Below are 19,234 nucleotides of genomic sequence, written 5' to 3'. Positions count from 1 at the left end.
CCCGTGTCCCCTGCATCGGCAGGCGTACTCTCAACCACTGCGCCACCAGGGAAGCCCCCTATCACTGTTTTTTAAGTTTGATTTAGAATCTGTCATCAGTAGATTTTTTTTGTGCTTTCTTTCTTCCTCTGTTGTGTATCTTTTAAAAATATGATTTGATATCATGATATTGTGGAAATCTACTAGTAGAAGGACAGAGTTCATCTAGTTTGAATCCCTATTTAAAAATTAATGAAACTGAAGCCCAGAGACTTGCTTAATTTAGATCTTAACTGTGATTTTGGCAAGATCTCAAAGAAAGTGAGTCACAGTATCAACCAGAATCCAAGTTTCTCATGGCCAGATCTGTGCACTTTCTACTAATTCTTTTTTAATTTATCATGGTTACCTGTGAAGTCTCTTCTCATTCTTGGCTGTCTTCCCTCTTTTCTCTCTCAGGGATTATTTTGCGAAGGTCTCATGAGAATTCATTCCTGGGGAACCATATTGCCTTTTAATGTCTGTAGTCAGGATTATTTCTGAATGGATTCCATCAGCAGCAACAGCTATTCATTCCCACTGCACACTTCTAAATGGCTGACTGGAAGTCAACAGTCAGCATTCGTTCTAGCCCACTGTTTCCTTTTCTTACTGTTGTAAGCTTCAATATGAAAATAAGAGGCCATTTCCTCTCACATTTCTAAGGACCATGTCAGTAGCCAATTCTTTGTGGATGGAATTGAAGAGTAGTATTCCCCCCTCACCCCTCAACACACACACATATTTAAGAAAAAAACTCATGGAGACTATTTTTTAGTATAATTAGGTTTCCAGCAGGTAGTCTAAGATGCTGCAGTGTCTGTGCCAGTTTTTCTCAATTGTCTGCAGCTAAATATACTGCAGCTCTCTGTGGTGTACCTCAATTATTGTGACTCTTTTCTCCTAATTCAGGTGCTCTCGCGGTTCCACACTCTGGTTCATAGATTTCTGTATACATTTGACATGTGTCTACTCTGTCTCTTTTGTTATTCGCCCTTCGTAGTTTATTTGAAAGTACATACTCTTCCATCGTATTTCAGTTTTGAATTCCTCGATGGTACGCTAACTCTTGGTCTGCAAAGGTATCTCTTTTTGTTAGGCCAATGTTTGGTATTTCCCTAGTTTGAGGAGCTATGCTTATCTACTTCATATTTACTTCCTTATGGTAACATGTCAACTGTTACCCCATACACTGTACTTTGGTATCTAACTATCTAGATCCCTTAGGATTGTAACTAATAAATCTCCCTTCTCCTTTTTTAAACCTGAGCATCACTGGACAGCCTCCAGGGTCTGCTTCCTTCTGTGTCATATAGTCATCCTCCAGAGCATTTGATAGCTTTTCCTGAGTTTTTTCACTTTCTCTCTCAGAACTGAGTTTAAAGTTTTCCTGTTCCAGAGGGCAAGTCCACTGCCAAATGAATGCTCCAGTCTTCACAAGGTGTAATCAATCCCTTGTTCATTATTCTGATTCATGGGCTGTCATTCAGGGAAACCAGAGCCATCTATGTAATAAACTTCCAAAATCAAGCATCTTATGGAAGAGAAGATGGAATACCACCTCTCTACCACGGAATTTTACTTCCTAACGTTTTTCAGAGGTCTCCCTGAGAATCAATCCATTCATTCTTTGAAAAATCAACAGGAATGGAAGCAATTTCTATGACTGACTCTTAGCTGGCTCTGTCATGTATTGAATGAATGCCCTTAAGAAACATCACATACCCTTCATGTGGCCATGTGTGTTCTGTATACACTACACATAGCCCTCATAAAGGATTTTCAAATAGCCAACGTGTATCACTTCTTCTGGATACAATAACAGAACTCTTTCATCTGTTAAACCCTATGGTTCTTCTGTATGTTTCTGTCGAACATATTCTTATTTAGCATGTTTTCTAGAACTGATAGTGGTCAGTGGCAGCTAGGCCAGATCAGGAACACCTTAAACTGCAAGATTAGTCAGTCATCCTAACAGGTGAGTCAGATTGCCTATATCTACCCTGAAGCAAGTGAGAAAGCCAAGTCTATCTAGCCAGGTAGAGTATTTTATCTAGAATGAATAAGGAATAGATGGTGGTTCAGACAGTCAGGCATTGAAATTGGGGAGGTCCAACAATGGGCAGGTGTTTGGAACACAAAAATCAGGATTCTGAAAATTAATGGGTGTTCAGCAGAGGGGAGTTTTGACTGCAAGCAGTGGGCTTTCAGCTGTGAGACCGACATTCAGAGGCTAGAAACTAACCTCTGGGAGGACAAGTGAGCATAAGCAGGAACAGACATGAACCTAGTTATTTGAAATGGGACATAAAGAAGAAGTGAAACCAATAACAGGACTGACTGCATGGCAAGCCTTCCAAGCTATTGGCCTGCAAGATTCAAAGTAGGATTGGTCCCAGCCTGGGGTTGAGCCTGCTAGTCAGAGTGAAATCATTCCAACTTTGATAGTTAAAAGGCAGCAGAGGCAGAACTGTCCATGATGACCCACACAGGGACAGAAGCTCCACTGGTACAGGGCTTCTTTCGCTTGTCTGCTTGTAATCTTTTTACATTATTTTACCTCTCCCTTCCCTCCCTGAACTTTTTTCCTTCTGACTTCTCTTCTGTGCTCTTTCTACTACCCCAGCAGAGAAAGATAGAGATGTTCTCTTGGTCTTGTCCCTGTCTCCCCTAGCATCAGGAAGGCCAGTGTACATGTAGTACATACGGCTGATGGTGGTGTCTGGCAGGAAAAAAAAATAACAGAGTACAAACTTAGCAAGTTATAATGAAAGTGTGTTTTTAATTTTGTTTGGATCTCTGAATGAGCCAACAAATTTTCTTATCCATTCTTGTAACCCTGGGGCCTGAGCTGTTCCTGGGAGGGAGTACTTTGTTGTGCTTTTTTAAGGACTATTTTTCAGCTGACCTGGTTCCACTTTTTTCCCTAGCTACTCTTCTTTTAAGATTTTAGTCAATAGCATTCATAACAAAAATCTTGCAAGCAGCTTTTCGTACCAAAAATGATGGGCTATAACCAAAGGATAACAGAGACTATGGTCAAAGACTTCTATATATACATTGCTGTTTCAGCTGGGCCTCATAGGACTTACTGGGTTGTAGAGGCCCAACACATTCTTGGATATTATTTATATTTTCGTGAGTCAGATTCTATAAATTTATGTATACAACATGAGTTTATAGGTTTTTTTTCCATCTATCTGTAGGGTTGCAATAGTTTCCAAATCTTTTGAAGGAAAAACTGATCGCACAGAAGAGTGGTATGGAACCCAGTACAGACAAGAAGCTATACCAGATGAAGTCATTAAGGTAGGGTTAACCCATCTGTGAATAAGCTGATGTGTGAGGGACACACAAGAATATGAGCTCCCTAGATCAACCAGTTCACGGCCCAAAGTGTGGAGAGTGATGGCCCAGCACTGTCTGTACCATCCCAAGAGGAGTGAACAGGGAGGTGAAGAGCTGGAGCTTAGGTTTTGCATGAAGAAATGATACTGTAGCCACCTTCTCGTCTGTCTGTCAGACCAGCAGGGCTGTAAAGCAGACTCCAAGTCTCATGCAGTCAAAGATCAGTGAAGTCCAAAGTACACAGGGTTGCAAAGGCACCAAGACAGGCAGGAAGAGATGGAAATAGAGAACCTGAAAGACAGATGCAAGGGCTGAGAGCTCACGATCTTGCTGTGAACACAGGTGGGGAGCAATTTCTGGGATTCATACCATCTTCACTTTAGGAGGGGCTATATTTTATGCCTCATTGTATCATTGCTCTTTTTGTCAACATAGGGTCATTATGATTTGTTTCAAAACAGGTATGTATAGATAGTATGTTACCCCATTCATCAGGAGTCAGGATTTTGTTTGTGAGTCTTATCTACTGGTCCAGTACTTTTTCTTTTTTGGTTCTCATTGGCTGTGTAGCTTTGAGACTGTGTCCTTTATTCATGGGGAGACACCAGAAAGCCTTGCTCTGACTAAATTCTAGTTAAACTTGGGTAATGGATATTTCTTAAATGTACCAGGGTAATGACGATACAGAAAAAAGTAGTTTAAGAAAGAAAAATTATTACTGGTACTTTTCTGACATATTCATAGCACGTAAGGAGATGACTGAAGCCCGTTAGTATGTGAAAATGTCCACCTTACTAAACTGTGAGGAAAGCTGATCTCGCATGAATTAGTGCTGGGTGTGAACTAACCCTCAAACAAGAGAGAACCCCTGTTCACCAAATTCTGACCAGGACAAACCTGCCCCAAATGGAAATTTAAACAAATTGATCTGGAAGTTCAGCAGTGAAATTACTTGCTAAGTGTTTACCAGTCCCTACGATCCAGCCATACTGGGGACTTAAGTTGCTACATATAAATAATATGGCCAACATCCCCACCATCCCAGTGCCAAAAGACACAAATGCAGGGACCAAAATAGAACTACAAGAGCTGCAAGGCTGTGCCACATCAGCTGGAGACCAAATTACTAAACCCAGAATCATTGGCAGTTGGTTGCTTTTTTTTTTTAAATAATGAAAAGTCTTATAAATCAGAGTTCATCAATCATGGTCTGATCTGCCTCACTTAGCTTTTGGAAGTAGCCCATGGAACAGATCCAACCTGCAGGTTGTGTCGATCCTGTCCCACAATCCAGATTTAAATCTCAACTTTGTCCTTAACCGTATGCTTGAAATATTGGTCCACTTGAAAATGCATGTGGTCGTCTGGGAGAGGAGTAGACCAGGCCTTTAGAGTGCTGAAGTCAAAGAAGCCCCCTTTAACCTAGTTTTCAAGCCATACATTGCAAGTAATATAGTGTAGCTGAAAGTTTAACTCTTTTAAATGACCTATTGTCTAGCAGTTGTGGGTATTTATCTCTGTGCAGATTATTCTCCATTCTTTAAAGAGCTGGAGCAAACATGATCTTCATATGGACCAGTTAGCCTCAGTTCCACAGTCTCAGATTGTTCCTTCACCTCAGCTGGTCATTTCAGACATGTGTAAAGAGGAAAGATAGATGAGTGTAAAACCTTGATTAGTTCCAGAGACTCCAGTTCAAGTTTCATGAAAAGTCATTGATAGATCTTGGGAGTAGCCTTTTTATATATGATGGAAGAGAATGCTGTGTGACATTTATTCTCTTATTGTTTGCCTAGATATTAAGCAATGTGACTGTTTTAAACTCTTAAATCAGATTCTAATTGCTTTTGTGTGTGTGTGTGTGTGTGTTTTCACTATTCATCCAGAAATGGCAAAATGCTGATTTGAATGGGAAATTTAAACTTCCAACGAAGAATGAATTTATTCCTACAGATTTTGAGATTTTATCATTAGAAAAAGAAGCAACACCATACCCTTCTCTTATTAAGGTAATATGTTAGAATCATTGATATTAAATTTAGGGGACAGACCTATTACATAGAAGGGACTAGAGAGATGTTTTCTTGCATTTGGTACTATGTTGATTTGCGGGGCTCACACCCTACAGATAACAGAAAAGTTGCAGAGAGAATAACTACAAGAAATATTAAAAGCTAGACATTTTAAAACAAACAAAACTACTCTACAGCATAGAATCTAGGGAATTGTTTTCTTTGCAGACTATAAAATAGTAAGTCTGGAATGTAACTACAAGTCTATTGAAAGCGGGCTTCTTTCCATGTTCACTGAAGACCCAATAAGGAAGTAGATTTATGCTGCATCATGAAAGTTAGAGATAAAGAATCTCTAAAGCCTGGAAGAGAGCATATCCAGGGGAAGCTGTTGGATTTCCTACCCTTAAAAACAATTCTTTCTCATTTTGACAGAACGCTATATGAAGTTAATGGAGTTATAAGCCAGTGGGAAGAACGATTGAGGAGGGTGTTTTCTTTTTCAGAATGTTCTTTTCATGTCATTATTTCACACCTTGGGTAGATTGTGTAGAAAAATGGATCAAATTATTACAGCACATCCTCTTTTCTAAACTTTAAAACTAACTCTTTCTAAATTTACCACCACAGACAAACATCTTTCTTTCCCTTTTCTTCAAATGACCTAACATTCAGATTAACTCAATGAGATGAGAATTAGTGTTTAGGACTATGAAATTTAATTTATCTCAAACAACTAGATTATTAATGAGACAATCATTTTTCTTTAAAAATGACATTTTAATGAGTTATAGGTTAGGTTATTCAAAGGGAAAGCTTATTTACTTCTCCTATTTTTATTTTTTGTTTGTTTTAAATAGGCCATCTTAGCATAAACTAAGGAGAATATTAAACCATTTATATCTCTTGTCAGAGTTTCAAGGTAGTTTCAGGTGAACTTTAAGACTTTTTTAAAATTTATTTGGCTGCGTCAGGTCTTAGTTTTAGTACGCGGGATCTTCTTCGCAGCTTGCGGGATCTTTCGTTGCGGTGTGTGGGCTCTTTATTGCAGCGCATGGGCTTCTCTCTAGTTGTGGCATGCGGTCTCCAGAGTGCATGGACTCTGTAGTTGCGGCACACAGGCTCTCTAGTTGTGACGTGCAGGCTCAGTAGTTTTGGCACACAGGCTTAGTTGCTCCACAGCATGTGGGGTCTTAGTTCCCCAACCAGGGATCGAACCCGCATCCCCTGCATTGGAAGGCGAATTCTTAACAACTGGACCACCAGGGAAGTCCCTAAGACTTTTTAAAATATAGTATGAATGAGTGAGTGGAGAGGCAAAGGAGTGGCTTATTTGTTCATCCTTGGCTGTGTTAGTTATCCGTTGCGGTGTAACAAATTACTCTAAAATTCAGCAGTTTAAAACCACAAACACTTATTTTATCTCATGCAGTTTCCAAGGGACAGGAATGTGGAAGTAGCCTAGTTGGGTAGTTCTGGCTCAGGGTCTCTCAGGTTATGGTCAAGCTGTGAGCTGGGACTTTGGTCATCTGAAGGCTCAACTAGGGCTGGAGGATTCTACTCCAAATTCATTTGTGTGGCTTTGGGCAGGCCTTAGTTCTTCGGTACATGGGCCTCTCCGTAGAGTTGTGTGACATGGCAGCTGGCTTACCCCAAAGTGAGTGATCCAAGAGGGAAAATGAGTGATCAAGGTGGAAACCACAGTGTCTTATAATCTAGTCTAAGAAGTGTCATATCATCACGTCTGCCATAATCTGTTGGTCAGACAGAGACCAACCCTGGTCCAGTGCAGGAGAGAGGACCACACAAGGGTGTGAATTCCAGCAGGCAGGGATCCATGTGGCCCACTTTGGTGGCTGGCTGCCACCCCCCCACCCCCACAAGGACTCCTGCATCTGTGTCCCTGCATCCAGAAAAACAGGGACAGGACAGTTGGTATTGGCTTCACCTGTCTGTCTCTTCCGCCACTGAGTCCCCGTCTCTTTGACCCAGGGTGCTGATGAGAGGGTGATTTCTCTCTACTACTGGAATCACCAGTCATCTCTCCAGCTTCCCACCAGCTGACCCTCTGAGTATGCTTCAAGGCCATGGGACAGCAGTCTCTCCAGAACAAAGCTCAGCTATTTCCTCTGTCCTCCTCCTCTTGAAGAGTGATTTGATTGAAGATTTTTGCCAAATGTGCCTGTATTTCCCTAAACATACTGTTTCTCCATCACAGGATACAGCTATGAGCAAACTGTGGTTCAAACAAGATGATAAGTTTTTCTTGCCTAAGGCCTGTCTGAACTTTGAATTTTTCAGGTACGTAAAATGAATCTAGCTACAAAGCTTCCTATGAAAATCAACAATTACATTTCTGAAAGTTTTCTTTGCTTCCTTAAGGACCTATGTCTGGAAATAGAAGGAATTAGAGTTTTTTAGCCTAGACAAAGGAAGGCTGCTCCTTCCTGTTAAGGGAAGGCTGTAGACTCACCAGAAGTTTCACTGAAGAAAGATTAAATAATTTGGGGTGTGTTTTTTTGTTGTGGTTTTGATTTTGTATTCCTGGAACTTGCCCAGAAGAAGAGGTGGTAGTTACTAAATGATCTTGAATCCCTTCCAGCCCTTTAATTGTCTGGAGCCCTCAGATATTGCTTTCTGTATTCCTGGCTTGATAGAAGATGTTTGTAAAATTTATGAATAATGCTACTGTTGCAATGATTTCTCAGTATAAATCTTTAGTTTATCTCCTTTTATTTGTGTGATAATATTATCACTCAATTCAAATTTTACTTTGTGAGTTTGCACTCTATAATTTTATATTTCTAAAATTCAGTGGTCTGTGTTTATAAAATAAACCTATCATTTTTTAATAATGTTCAATATAATGATCAACTTTTTCATTAATTTTTATTTGATTTGCTTGGCATGAAATTAAAGCTGGATGTGTTTTAAATATTTTAGAAAAGAGAAAAAGAATCTCTTAAGTAGGAATTTAATAGTTCACGAACAAGTATGTTGAGATTGTAGGGATGTAAACATTGTTTATTTATAGTATGAGATTCATAGATTATCTAGAGCTGCGCTGAGATTGTTGGTGTTGTTTTTTGTTTGTTTGTTTGTTTACATCAAACATGGGCTTTCTGATTATGGCTTACTGTTGGTAGAGAGCATTACAAAGCTGGTTTTATTTTTTGATAGTTCAGAGTGATATTTTTAACACTCTAAGCAGCTTGTCACACTTTCGCATTTGGCTTCTATGATTTAGCTTCAGAATACCTTTTGAGAGACCATTTGATATGTTTGCGTTCTCTAAGCTGCCTAGTATAGTTCTCAGAATTTAAAATGTCTGCTTCCCACCAATCCCTCTCCGTGTTCTGGTCTCTCTAGAGGTAAACACTATTAGGTTTCTTGTACGTTCTTAAATAAATTTTCTGTTTGTGTATATACTTTTAGTCTTTTCAGAAATAGGATAATATTATGCATATGTACAGTTTTTAAAACTCTGTGATCCATATTTAAGCATGTAACATCTGGTTACGAAATAATGTGTTTTAAGTTAACAAGTGAACCAGGATTTAAGAATTCCAGTTGAATCATGTTCTCTTTCAAAAGTTAGTTTAGGACCCTCTCCAGTTCACCAGCATAGCTGCTGTGGATGCAGCATTTTAGGACACTTCTTGGAATTGCATTCTGAGCTTGATCCATATGACTTTGAACTCCCAGATTTGTTTTTTTCTAGCTTTTCACTTCCACCTAAGGGTGCCTGTGGGGATGAACCCTTTCAAGGACTCTCTTTTGTTTTGATGCTTTTGTGAGCTGTGCTAGTAAGTTTCTGAACTGCTTCCTTCTATTTGACTAAAGAAGGAAGTCTGTCATCATGTATAATACTTAAAAAATTAAATGACAGAGTGCTATTTAGATTTGCCAGGCGGAGAATGTATAGCTTTAGAATTTTCTCTTTGATTTTAATTCTCTGTAGCTAAGCATTTTACCCCTATTTTTACTTAATTATCAGTTTTTGATAAAATTTCTGGCCCTGATGTCAGTGCATTGGTTATATTTACTGTGCTATAGATAGAGTGAAACTTTTAATTTGCTGCCAAACAAACCAAACCATGAGGCTACCTCAGATCCTTTGTACTGGCTGTTTCCTCAGCCTGGAAAGTTCTCCACCCAGATATCCCCAGGGCTTGCTCCTTTGCTTCCTTCAGGTCTGGACCCAGATGTCACCTTTCAGAGTGGCCTTGATTAATAATTAATAATAATTTTAATAATAACAATTTAATTTATTAATAATAATTTTATGTAAATTAGCAATCTTCCTGTCCCACTACCCATCACTCCTGTTCCTCTGACCCTGCATAATTTTTCTCCATAACACTATCACCACCTGATGTATCATATTTAAATTTATTATTTGTCTCTTCCAACTAGGCTCTAAACTCTGTGAAGTCAGGGACTCTGCCTGATTTGTTCCTTCTTTATTCCCAGTACCTAGAGAAGTGCCTAGCACTGTAGTGAGAATGTAGTACATATTTGTTGAATGAAGGAATCTTTTACTTGCTTCTCATAAAGGTAAGCAGTGTCACATAGTCAAATGAATAGGTCATTTGACTTAAATCTGAATCCTAACTCTGCTGCTACTAGCCCAGGTGACATGAGGAAAGTGATGCTTCTTATTTGGGAAACGAAGATTTAAGTTAGGTCATCTCTGTGGTCCTATTTAGCTCTTGCACTCTGTAATTATTTCCTCTCTTTTGTTGCTCTTTCTCACTTAAAAATTTTCCTGTTTTAATATTTTTTCCTAGTTCTGGCTGTAGTTGTATGATGGATATTATCAATTACTTTACTGACAGTGTTCCAGTCTCTTGGTTTGGGAGGAAACTCAAGAGATAAGCTAACATTTTCACAGGTCTTAATTTTTCTCTTTCAAGTCTCAGTTTTTCCCTTTTAAGTTTATATAATCACAGCACACAAACTTCTCAATCTCATCCTCCTGTCCACCAAGGGTTTGGCTTGCTTAGAGGGAGAAAGAGGACACCCACATGCTGTTATCAGCTTTGTCAGCCATGCCTTCTCCTATTAGCCTTTATAAATGTAGGCATGCGTTTTGGCCTGTTCCTCCTCCTTACCTACCCAGTGTTTCTAACTTGTCAGTTCTACCACACCATCTGGGGTAAGCAATTCCTTCTCCCTCTTCACCACTACCAGCACACATGGCATATTTCAAGCTTCTTTTTTAAACATCTTGTTTTTTTCCTCATGAGAAGAGTCAGATTCAGGAATTCAAAGTGTGTCTTCAGGAAGTTATTTTAACCCCTGTTCAGTTCCTTGATCCATCTCAAAAGGCCATATCACATTGGGAAGTAATAAATCAGCTATTTTACTGTCAACATTTTCTTCCAGCCCATTTGCTTATGTGGACCCCTTGCACTGTAACATGGCCTATTTGTACCTTGAGCTCCTCAAAGACTCACTCAACGAGTATGCATATGCAGCAGAGCTAGCAGGCTTGAGCTATGACCTCCAAAATACCATCTATGGGATGTATGTAAGTACCCACGTCTTAGAGCCTTCCACTCATCAACATTTTTTATATTGATTTGCTGGAAGCATTTTTGATTGAGGGTGTGAGTTTAATTTCTTTTTTTGGTGACTAATCATATTTTCGCATAATTTAATTTTTAAGTTAGCTTTTACTCTTAAGTATTCCGCAATATACCATTCATATTATGCAAATTTTCCTTGATTTCTTTTTTTTTAAACATCTTTCATCAGACTGTCATATTTTTCTCCTCAAAACAAAATTGGACCCTGATTTAGGTTTAGATCTCTCCCATTCTGTATCTGAAGTCTTGGTCTTTGACAACAGAGAATGAAGTCTTCCTGCCATTGTAAAACAGAAGGTTGGCCTATACTATTTCCCTAGAAATTTAGATCATGAGGCTGCATATTCATACTCTTCGGTCATGTTTCTTCATTACCATGCCACTGCTTGAGGTATCAAAGCATTTCTTTTGTTTTTCTTTTTGTTAGTCGCTACATTTATGCTGATCCTCTCCATTGCAACATGACATACCTGTTTATCAGGTTATTGAAGGATGATTTAAAAGAGTATACATATGCAGCACGCCTCTCAGGTTTGAGCTATGGCATTGCATCAGGAATGAATGCAATACTTGTAAGTAAAATGAAAACGAAAGAAAAGGCGTCACACCGTTTAAGCATTATGTTGAGCTTGGGAAAACTATTAACTTCTGCATTTTAAAACAAGAAGATTGATGGTTTTTTCCTTGCACCTTTTTAATGATTGAAGAACTCAAGTTAGTATTAGTTCCACTAACAAATGATTTAGTAGAGTTTAGTGCATCTTGTGAACATATATTTGTGCTACATTTATTTGCATGTTCCTCTGCTTGAAATGTTTAACATATTAATCCTGAAAGCATGTTGTTCTTTCCATGTATTTGAATATATTAACATCTGTAAGTGAAAGATACCCATAGTTACTGTTGTGGTGCTGAATTTTACTTATATTATAAGCTTCTTTATTTCTTCTGACAGTAATAGAAAGTTCCTGTGTTCAGATACGTCTGACATTTTCATTTAATTTATTTTGTAGCATGTATCATTAACTACTTTTAAGTGTGTTTTAAGATAAACATTATTAAATACATCCCAAGAAATAACTAGATCCTTTCTCTTGAAACCGTTTCTGTTATGTTTCCAAACTTATATCATTTCCAAATTAACATCCCTCTTCTGGCACACATTCATCTCCACTTTTCTTAAAAATATGTTGTATGTTTTCATAACAACTAAAATGAGAGCATGCACTGTGTACTCTTTCTAATTCTATACAAAAAGTTTTAGGGTTTTTAAATTTTATTTATTTTGCAGTGACTTTTTTTCTTCATACAAGTAACTTTTCTGGTAGCTTTTGTTTAATGTATAAGAATGTATATAACCTAACCATTCTCAGAGTCCAGGGAAATTTGAAGCTCAGAGGTCAAAATAAAATCCAAATAGAAAAGTAATAATCTATGGTTTATTTTTTGCTGTTGAGTTTTAGTAGCATATCACCATTAAAATAAATAATTTTTAATTTGTGACAGAATGGGCTTTCTGCTAGTTGTCAGTCTAGTTCCCACGGTACATGATGTGCTTTCCATGGGCAGTGACCTTCACTCCTGCTGAGATTCTTGCCTATCGATTTTCATAAGGTAAAGGCATCCAGAGATATTCTAGTTCCAGTGTATCCTCTAACCTCTGTGGGTGCCACCATGTGGCAATATAATAGTAGGAAATGTGATAATAGGCTTCCCCTGCTTTTCAAAATGTTATGCTTTCAGAAACTATTAAGGTAAATTGTCCTAAGGCAAAATCCAGACAGTACATACAGTGTATCCTTACTTCACATCTGTTTTGCCACTGGCTTTTGGTACATCAGCAGAACTCATCAAACAAGCAAGTAGTGAGACCTATGGACCATTATTGGGCAACATTGGACAAGAAAAGTGGCAAAATGCCATATAATACAAAATTGGGGCTTCCTGATTTCTTAAAAGATGATTTTTTAAAACATTGAAATATAAACAATTTGGGGACATACCCAGTAGTTTGCTAGGTAACCCTCCCCTATGATTTTTACCTTCTTAACACAACTATAACAATCTTAAGCATGACATTCTTTAGAAATTCTTTTTGAAGGTTAAATTTAAAACACATTCTATAATTAATTTTGATTTAATGAGAACTTGAATTTTGATGATATATAGTATGTACTGCTGTAGTTTGGCACCAGGTAAGTTTTCCTGCTATTGTTTTTGTTTAGGAAAAGCATATGCTTTTGGATATTAGTAAATAAAGATGGTCAATGTTATCTTCCTAAGTGTTGAACTATATTTATGAGAAATGAAATTCATTTAATTTCTTGTTTTATTTTTATTTTGATACACCTGGTTTGGGGATTTTCTACATGTTTTAAAGTCAAGTTGAAGTTGTTTCATGTTAATTTTAGACTTTTAATATCCTGAACTCTTTCCATAGCTCTCGGTGAAAGGTTATAATGACAAGCAGCCAATTTTGCTAAAGAAGATCATTGAGAAAATGGCTACCTTTGAGATTGATGAAAAAAGATTTGAAATTATCAAAGAGGCAGTAAGTTTTCTCAACTTATTTTTATAATTTTTTTATTCATAAGGTGATATTGCCACATTATGAACATTTTTGAAAAAGAGGCGAGGAGGAAAAGAAGCATTCATAACCCTGTGGCAGTCATTTTATCCTATCTTTGCTGAATACTATACTCTATCCAGAAGGAAAGCCTGGGAGACTCTGGTGGACACCTGGCCCCCTTCTCTGTAGGCCCTAAGAGCTAGGATAGCCCTGACTTTCAGAGAGGAGCCTGAGGTAGACCTAGTGGCTTTCAGGGACTCCTTGAAGATTTCATCCAACCTCCATTTAAGAAGAACACTCTAGGGCTTCCCTGGTGGCTCAGTGGTTAAGAATCCGCCTGCCAGTGCAGGGGACACAGGTTCGAGCCCAGGTCTGGGAAGATCCCACATGCCGCAGAGCAACTAAGCCTATGCGCCACAACTACTGAGCCTGCACTCTAGAGCCCGTGAGCCACAACTACTGAAGCCCACGTGCCTAGCTCCTGTGCTCTGCAACAAGAGAAGCCACCGCAGTGAAAAGCCCGTGAACTGCAACAAAGAGTAGCCCTCGCTCACTGCAACTAGAGAAAGCCCACGTGCAGCAAAGAAGACCCAACACAGCCAAAAATAAAAAATAAGTAAATAAAAAAACAAACAAATAAATAAATAAAAGGGGGAAAAGAAAAAAAGAAGAACACCCTATTCTGCAGGAGGGACCTCAGCCTTCCATGACAGCCTTATCACATTAGGGCAGACTATTTAGGCTTGATGTATCTTCCACTTAAATTCAACTCATGTTTGGTCCAGTAATGGAAATATGGGATGGATGGCTATTTTAAAAGCCAAACTATGACCTTCATTGTACACCCAAAGAAATTATCATCAGTTTTCAAATTAAGATTCAATATTTTATATATATACATATCCATGTTGCTTGCTTAGAGAGACTTTTGGGATGACCTTATGGTGAAGAATTAAAGGATGCCAAGAGATGGAGGCCTTGAAAACTGGGGATAACTTTCTGAGAGATCAAAGAGATCCCGTAGTGAAGGTACTTAGAGTACATGTCAGATGCTGGGGGTAAAGCAGCAGCCTGGACAAAGAAAAAGTATGCTCAAGACTTCTCTGGTGGTCCAGTGATTAAGACTCCAAGTTTCCACTGCAGAGGGCACAGGTTCGATCCCTGGTCAGGGAAGTAAGATCCTTCATGCCTTGCAGTATGGCAAAAAAAAAAAAAAAAAAAAAAAACCTTTTGAAAATATAACATGCAGTCGTTTTTTTAAATTTATTTATTTTATTTATTTTTGGCTGCGTTGGGTCTTCGTTGTTGCACATGGGCTTTTCTCTAGTTGCGGTGAACGGGAGCTATTCTTCGTTGAGGTGTGCGGGCTTCTCATTGTGGTGGCTTCTCCTGTTGCAGAGCATGGGCTCTAGGCACGTGGGCTTCAGTAGTTGTGGCACACGGGCTCAGTAGTTGTGGCTCACGGGCTCTAGAGCGCAGGCTCAGTAGTTGTGGTGCACGGGCGTAGTTGCTCCACAGCATGTGGGATCTTCCCGGACCAGGGCTTGAACCCGTGTCCCCTGCATTGGCAGGCGGATTCTTAATCACTGTGCCACCAGAGAAGTCCGCAATCAATTTTAAGACTCAGTGTACACACCTCACTCCTGATACTATTTCTGGTGTTATAAGGAACATATATTTTAATTGAATTTAATTGAAGTTCTGTTCTCAGAATTTTACATTTTACATTTCTTAACTTTAACTTTACATTTCTTAATTATGGGGACAAAAAACAAAAAAATTACTTAAGAAAAAAGACTTCAAAAAAAAAAGAAAGAAAAAAGCATACTCTTTAGTTTAAGTATCAAAGGGAGAGAGGAGTAAGTCCCATTCTAAATTACATAACTTTGAAAAGGAAGATGAAGCAGATATCCCTGCATCCCATTTAACACATCATTTATGCAAAATGAAGTTTGATTATAGCTGACCTTTTGAAATGATTTTAAAAAGATCGATAAAATTAACAAACCCACGTCTCCCTTCACTAGTATATGCGATCTCTTAACAATTTCCGAGCTGAACAGCCTCACCAGCACGCCATGTACTACCTCCGCTTGCTGATGACTGAAGTGGCCTGGACTAAAGATGAATTGAAAGAAGCCCTGGATGGTGAGACTCTTTCTACTTATAGCCTAATGCTTTCTTCATTCTTTTCTAAAATCATTTTGGTTTATCCTATTACCTAGTATTTATGCTTTCTAATAACTTGTAGTTCCATTAAAGCCAGCTGTGCATACTGTTTTGGGGGTTTTTTTGTTTTTGTTTTTGTTTTTGTTTTTACAAAAGCAGTGGTGTCCTTTGAAGTGGCTTTTGTATTCAGGCAGTTTAACCACATTTGCTGTTTTCAACCTGGACCCACAACAGTCAGTTATTACTGTTAATAGATTTCTGCAGATGACAGTGTTTTGACCCAAGCACTTACCTTGTTAATATTGAAGTTTTCAGAAAAGGAAAAAAGGGCTGAGCTTGAAAGTCTTATCACACAGAAAGAATGCTTAGGCATTTTTGTTGTTGTTTTTGTTTTTGTTTCTTTGCGGTACGCGGGCCTCTCACCATTGCGGCCTCTCCTGTTGCGGAGCACAGGCTCCGGACGCGCAGGCCCAGCGGCCATGGCTCACGGGCGCAGCCGCTCCGCGGCATGTGGGATCTTCCCGGACCGGGGCACGAACCCGTGTCCCCTGCATCGGCAGGCGGACTCTCAACCACTGCGCCACCAGGGAAGCCCTTTAATGATCTTTTATGACAAGTCCTTTCTTATTATGTAAGAAAGGACTTTGATGACTTTAGTGACAAATCAAGAGCAAAGTATTGAAGGTCATTATTTTATTGGTTGAGTAGGCATATAGATTATAAAATTCATTAACTAGAACAGATACGTTTTAAATCTGGACAGTTAATACACTTTTCTTTGCAAAATGATTATGAGTCACACCCGGTTGTAACAAGCAGGAATTTTACCTTTTTAAAAAAATACCACATAATTGATTTTAAATACATTTTCAAGAGACCGAACCTGCATTCAGCATGATCCAAAAGCAGAGATTTGGGGATTCCCACCCGCTTTGTTAGCTTCTGGGTCAGATGGTATATGAACTGTAAGCAGAATTAGTTCTAAAGTTTCACATAGGCATGTGATGCCTTCCTAAAATGTGTTTTATAAAGAGAAAGTCAGCACTTTTTCGGTTGAAATTTTCCACTCTAATAATCATTCTGTTTTGATATATATATTCATCAATAATCCGGTAATGCCAACATGGCTTAATCTGGAGACAACTCAATATGAGAGGCTGGCTCCCCCGTGACTCTACGTCTGTCAGCTATCCAGGTGCCAGGGTAGCAAGAACCTCAGAATTCAGTGTGGTCCAACAGCATTTACTGACTGCCTGCTATGCACTAGGCGCCAGACTGCAGGTGCTTGAGATTAAAAAATGATCAGTTAGGTGGGGTTTCTTGCGTCAAGGAGCTCCAGTCTAGTGGCAAAGCATAAGTGTAAAACAGATTGTTTTTTGTAGAGGCAAAGAGACTGGGTATTGTTATAGAAGTTTGCAGAGAGAGCTGAGGGGTCTAGTGAAGGGGTCTTCTAGGGCAGTGCAGTGGAGTGGGATGGGTATGCATTTTGGAATTAGACTAAGATTCAAATGCAGCTCTGCCACTTACTAGCTTGATGACTTTGGACAAGGAACTTAAATTTTCTTAACTTCAGTTCTCTCACCTTTAAAATGGGGGTAATAGCACATAATTTATAGTTTATAAGATAACATCTATAAAATGCCTGATGCATAGTAAGCACTTGTTAATTCCCTTCCTATGTCTCTCTTTAAATTTTATTCACTAATTTTAGCATCCATTGTAGCATTTATTAGTATGGTGTCCTAATGGAGAAGGGACAACTCTTTACTGAAGAATTAAATCAGTACATGTAAAAGTAATGAGAAGAACAGAAAATTCACTATTAGGATTCCATAATCATAATTGATACAGGCAATATCCACCACTGGATGCTAAATTAGTGGGTAAAAGTTAAGTAAGGACAAAATATTTGTGTAGTCTCAAAGTATTTCCTCCAAAGTAAATATTTAAAAATTATAATGGGAAAAGAAGGCATTGGCGGGGTGGCTTTTCCTAATTGCTTGTAGCGCATACATGAGTTACTTAATTATAACCAAAAGATTAAAACAGTCCCCTGGTAGACAGCACTATAGCCACGTAAGTCAGTGTTTACATCACCAGTATTACAGCATAACAGCATCATGTGCCCCCGATGTGATGCCCTGAGAAAGACATATTACCTCTGGGGTATTCTTTCTAAGAATACAGAAGCTCAATTTAAGCATGAGAAAACATTAGACAAGCCCAAATAAAGGGCATTCTATAAAATAATTGAGCAGTACTGCTTAAAAATCTTAAGGTCATGAAAGGCAAGGAAAGACCAAGGAACTGTTACAGATTGGAGGAAACTAAGGACACATGACAGCTAAATGCAAGGTAGGATTGTGGATTAGATCCTGGAACAGAAAAGGGATATTAGTGGAAAACCTGAAATCCAAATAAAGTCTGTATTTTAGTTAATAGTATTGTCCCAGTGTTAACTTCTTAGTTTTGATCATCATCCTATGGTGGTTAAAGATGTTAACGTAAGAGAAAACTGAGTGAGGGGTATATAGGAACTCCCTGTAATATTTTTGCAACTCTTCTGTAAATCTCAAATTATCTCAGAGTTTTTTTTTTTAAAAACCTTACAGGTAGAGCTTACTATTTCTTACACTTGTTTACAGATGTTACCCTTCCTCGCCTTAAGGCCTTCATACCTCAGCTCCTGTCACGGCTGCACATTGAAGCCCTTCTCCATGGAAACATAACAAAGCAGGTGCGGGATTGAGGTTTTAGCAATAATCTTTTATGCATCATTCAAAGAGAAAATTTTTACCCTAGTTGGTCTAAGATTACTAACTAACCACCACAGTCTGGCTGTATAAGCACATTAGTGTTGACTCAGGCTTCCCTGCCCTATGCAGGAAGGTAGGGGAGGGTATAGGGGGAGCAGAATGATCATGGTTAACTGTGGACCTACTTTCACAGCTGTCTCCTCTGTTTTTGCCTGCCTCGTGCAATCATTGAAGGAAATGGGAATAATTATCCCTACTCTGTAGGACAGCAGCACTGTGTAGTGGATAAGAGCACATGGTGTAGAATGAGCCTGGATTCAAATCTTGACTCCTCCGCTTACAAGTTATGTAATCTTCTGAAAACGTCTTAATCTCTCTATGCTCAGTTTCCTTATCGGTAAAACTACTTATAAGGATTAAATTAGATAGTATATTCCAAGTGTTTAGCACGTGGAAAGCATTCCAGATTCCCTTGGTAGTCTGTCTTAAAAGCCCACACTTTCTACCACTCTGTTACATTGCCTCCAAAACAATATGCCAAGGTCAGGTGCTAATAAGTGGCTGAGACAGTATTCTTCCCCAGGTCAGTTTTATTCAGAATAAAGCCTCATGCTTACCTCCTTTGCTTTGCTATAACCCCAGGTGTCTGTGGTGTGGGTCATTGACGTGGGACCACCTTTCCATCATCAGTACCTCTCCAGCTTTGGCAGTGCCTTTTCCCCACAATCGAGATCAGTGCTGATGATTGTCTGGGTCTCTGTTTCTCTTCAC

At 38.8% G+C, this 19,234-nt stretch overlaps 1 protein-coding gene across 3 annotated transcripts in view; it reads left to right on the top strand.

The window, feature by feature from the left end:
* IDE (insulin degrading enzyme) overlaps nucleotides 1-19,234 on the top strand; it is a 121,000-nt gene that overhangs the window by 86,753 nt on the left and 15,013 nt on the right. For 2 of the 3 annotated variants that reach the window (XM_007471561.1, XM_007471559.1), the window contains 7 exons: nucleotides 3,225-3,327; nucleotides 5,253-5,375; nucleotides 7,597-7,679; nucleotides 10,767-10,911; nucleotides 13,410-13,520; nucleotides 15,566-15,686; nucleotides 18,353-18,444. In XM_007471561.1, coding sequence (XP_007471623.1) covers nucleotides 7,606-7,679; nucleotides 10,767-10,911; nucleotides 13,410-13,520; nucleotides 15,566-15,686; nucleotides 18,353-18,444 — 543 coding nt within the window. In that variant the 5' untranslated portion in view covers nucleotides 3,225-3,327; nucleotides 5,253-5,375; nucleotides 7,597-7,605. Of the gene's footprint in view, nucleotides 1-3,224; nucleotides 3,328-5,252; nucleotides 5,376-7,596; nucleotides 7,680-10,766; nucleotides 10,912-11,396; nucleotides 11,542-13,409; nucleotides 13,521-15,565; nucleotides 15,687-18,352; nucleotides 18,445-19,234 lie in introns of all 3 variants that reach the window. The other variant, XM_007471560.1, reaches the window with a different exon arrangement.

Source organism: Lipotes vexillifer, unplaced genomic scaffold (genome assembly GCF_000442215.2).
Source record: "Lipotes vexillifer unplaced genomic scaffold, Lipotes_vexillifer_v1.1 scaffold325, whole genome shotgun sequence".
NCBI classification, from domain to species: domain Eukaryota; kingdom Metazoa; phylum Chordata; class Mammalia; order Artiodactyla; family Lipotidae; genus Lipotes; species Lipotes vexillifer.
Note: the sequence above shows the minus strand (reverse complement) of the source record. Positions and strands in the feature narration are given on the sequence as shown.